The sequence below is a fragment of the Eutrema salsugineum genome, unplaced genomic scaffold (genome assembly GCF_000478725.1).
Source record: "Eutrema salsugineum unplaced genomic scaffold, Eutsalg1_0 scaffold_11, whole genome shotgun sequence".
Lineage (NCBI taxonomy): Eukaryota > Viridiplantae > Streptophyta > Magnoliopsida > Brassicales > Brassicaceae > Eutrema > Eutrema salsugineum.
The window spans coordinates 8783161-8785802 of NW_006256901.1; the positions used below are offsets into that span (position 1 = coordinate 8783161).

The 2642-nt window shown below is 40.2% G+C and overlaps 1 protein-coding gene across 1 annotated transcript; it reads right to left on the reverse strand.

The window, feature by feature from the left end:
• Nucleotides 1-425: 425 nt before the first annotated feature.
• LOC112089832 lies at nucleotides 426-2642 on the reverse strand. The gene is made up of 5 exons (XM_024160587.1): nucleotides 2568-2642; nucleotides 1863-2513; nucleotides 1526-1580; nucleotides 837-961; nucleotides 426-749 (listed from the first exon to the last, which is right to left on the reverse strand). Exons 1-5 carry the CDS (start codon nucleotides 2640-2642, stop codon nucleotides 426-428), a joined length of 1230 nt encoding a protein of 409 aa, XP_024016355.1.

Consider the following 2642-nt stretch of genomic DNA (forward strand, 5'->3'; position numbering starts at 1 on the left):
CTTAGTAATACCAAAGTGACCCATAAGAACCTCCTTCGTATGTTTCCCCTGACTAAAAGATCTCGAATAAAACAATTAGGGATGCATAAACAGTTCTCATAGAAAAGAAAAAAATCTTGCCTAAAGTAATGGTCTTTAGCAAACTTTTCACAAGATTGATATTTCTCTCCAAAGTCAGAATCTGATGCATACATGTGTTTGAGTTGTTCAAATCCTATCAGCTTAGCATCAAGAGTAGAGATCAAGGCATACCTTCGGGACAATGCATCGGCAACTACATTTTCTTTACCTTGTTTGTACTTGATCACATACGGAAATGTTTCTATGAATTCCACCCACCTTGCGTGTCTCTTGTTGATTTTTTGTTGCCTTTTTAAATGCTTAAGAGACTCATGATCCATGTGTATGACGAACTCTTTGGGCCATTAATAGTGTTGCCACATCTGTAGGGCTCGAACCAGGGCATAGAGCTCCTTTTCATATGTGGGGTAATTCAATGTAGCGCCTCCAAGCTTCTCACTAAAGAATGCAATAGGGTTTTGATCCTTCATTAAAACAGCACCAATACCTATTCCAGAGGCATCACATTCGATTTCGAACGTCTTAAGGAAATCAGGAAGAACTAAGAGATAAGCTATAGTAAGCTTATCCTTTAAGGCCTGGAACGCCTCCTCTTGTGCTTGTCTCCATTTGCAACCGACTTCTTTCTTAATGACTTCAGTAAGTGGAGCGACAATAGTGATAAATTCCTTCATAAATCTTCTATAAAATACGACCAAACTGTGAAAACTCCTCACCAAACTCACGGTTTTAGGACTTGGCTACTCTTTGATTGCCTTCACTTTCTCTTCATCGACTTTGATTCCATCTGCGCTTACAACAAAGCCTAAAAACACCAGGTTATCTGTACAGAATGTGCATATCTTAAGATTGGCATACAGTTTCTCCTTCCTAAGCACATCTAAGACAGATTTTAAATGCAGAATGTGATCGCTTAGACTCTTACTATAGACCAAGATGTGATCAAAATAAACGACTACGAATACACCTATAAACACCCTAAGAACATGATTCATTAATTTCATAAAAGTGCTAGGTGCATTAGTGAAGCCAAAAGGCATGATTAACCATTCGTATAGGCCATGTTTGGTTTTAAAAGCGGTTTCTACTCATCTCTTTCTTTCATCCTAATTTGATGATACCCACTCTTAAGATCTATTTTAGAGAAGATGCTAGACCCATGCACTTCATCTAACATTTCATCTAATCCTAGGAATTGGATGCCTATACTTAACCGTTATGTTGTTAATTGCCCGATAATCAACACACATGCGACAGCTTCCATCCTTTTTTAGCACAAGTAACACTGGCACGGCACAAGGGCTCATTCTCTCTCTGATATGGCTTTTTTCCATGAGCTCGTTCACCTGTCTCTGCAGCTTTTTAGTTTTCACAGGGTTGGTTCTATAAGCAGGTCGGTTTGGCAAAGAGGACCCCAGAATAAAATCTATCTGATGCTCAATACCTCTGATCGGTGGCAACTCCTTGGGATTATCCTCAGGGAACACGTCCTTGTAAACCTGCAAAAAATTAGTCATTTCACCCGGTAGCACCGGTGTAATGTTAGTAATACTAGCAATTGATTCTTTAAAAACGAACAATAAGACTGGTTGCTTGGATATCAAGGCTCTCGCAACATCACCAGCTTTTAAGAAGAAATAGGATGGTTTAGTCATGGGCTTCTCCTTCTGTTTGAGTTGGAGTTGATCCTAGTAAACTTCTTGAGGTGTTAAAGGGATCAGAGTAGTTTTCCTGCCATTAAAACCAAAAGAGTGTTTATTAGTAAACCCATCATGTATTACCCTTCTATCACACTGCCATGGTCGTCCAAGAAGGATATGTCCAGCCTCCATTGGCAACACGTCACACAGTATTTCATCTTCATATCGGCCAATGGTTATAGGGACTGAGACTTGGCTGTTAACTTTCAATTCACCACTCTCATTAAGCCATTGAAGCTTATAAGGCTCCGGGTGCTTCATGACATTCATTCCCAACTTCTTTACCATAGATTCACTCGCAACATTAGTACAGCTGCCCCCATCAATGATAAGACTACACACTTTGCCTTGGACAAGACACCGGGTGTGGAACAGATTCTTTCTTTGTTCCTGCTCTTCAGTCTTTGATTGAACACTTAGAGACCTTTTGGCAACTAGCAACGATTCTTGAGCCAGCATCTCCTCATATTCGGTCATGGGTTCAGATTCTGATCCTTCCTCTTCAAATTCAATATCTCCATTTTCCCATAGCACAATGACTATTTTGTTGGAGCATTCATTGGCATAATGACCTCGGCCTTGAAACTTGAAGCACTTGACGTCTCTGGCACGGCTTGAAGATGCTTTGGTTTTGCCTTTGATGTCTGATTGAGACACATAAGGTTTTGTCTCAGGTCTCGGTATTGCAAGCTGCTTTCCTTCTCTAAGATACGAGTTTGGCTTTTCCTCCTTCTGATAACTCGGTCAAGAAGTTGTAGAAACAGCTCCATAACTTGGTTTTGTCACAGATTTCCTCTTGAGTTGCTGTTCGATAAGAATTGCCTTATGCAACATTTCCTCAATCTCCACATAATGCTGCAT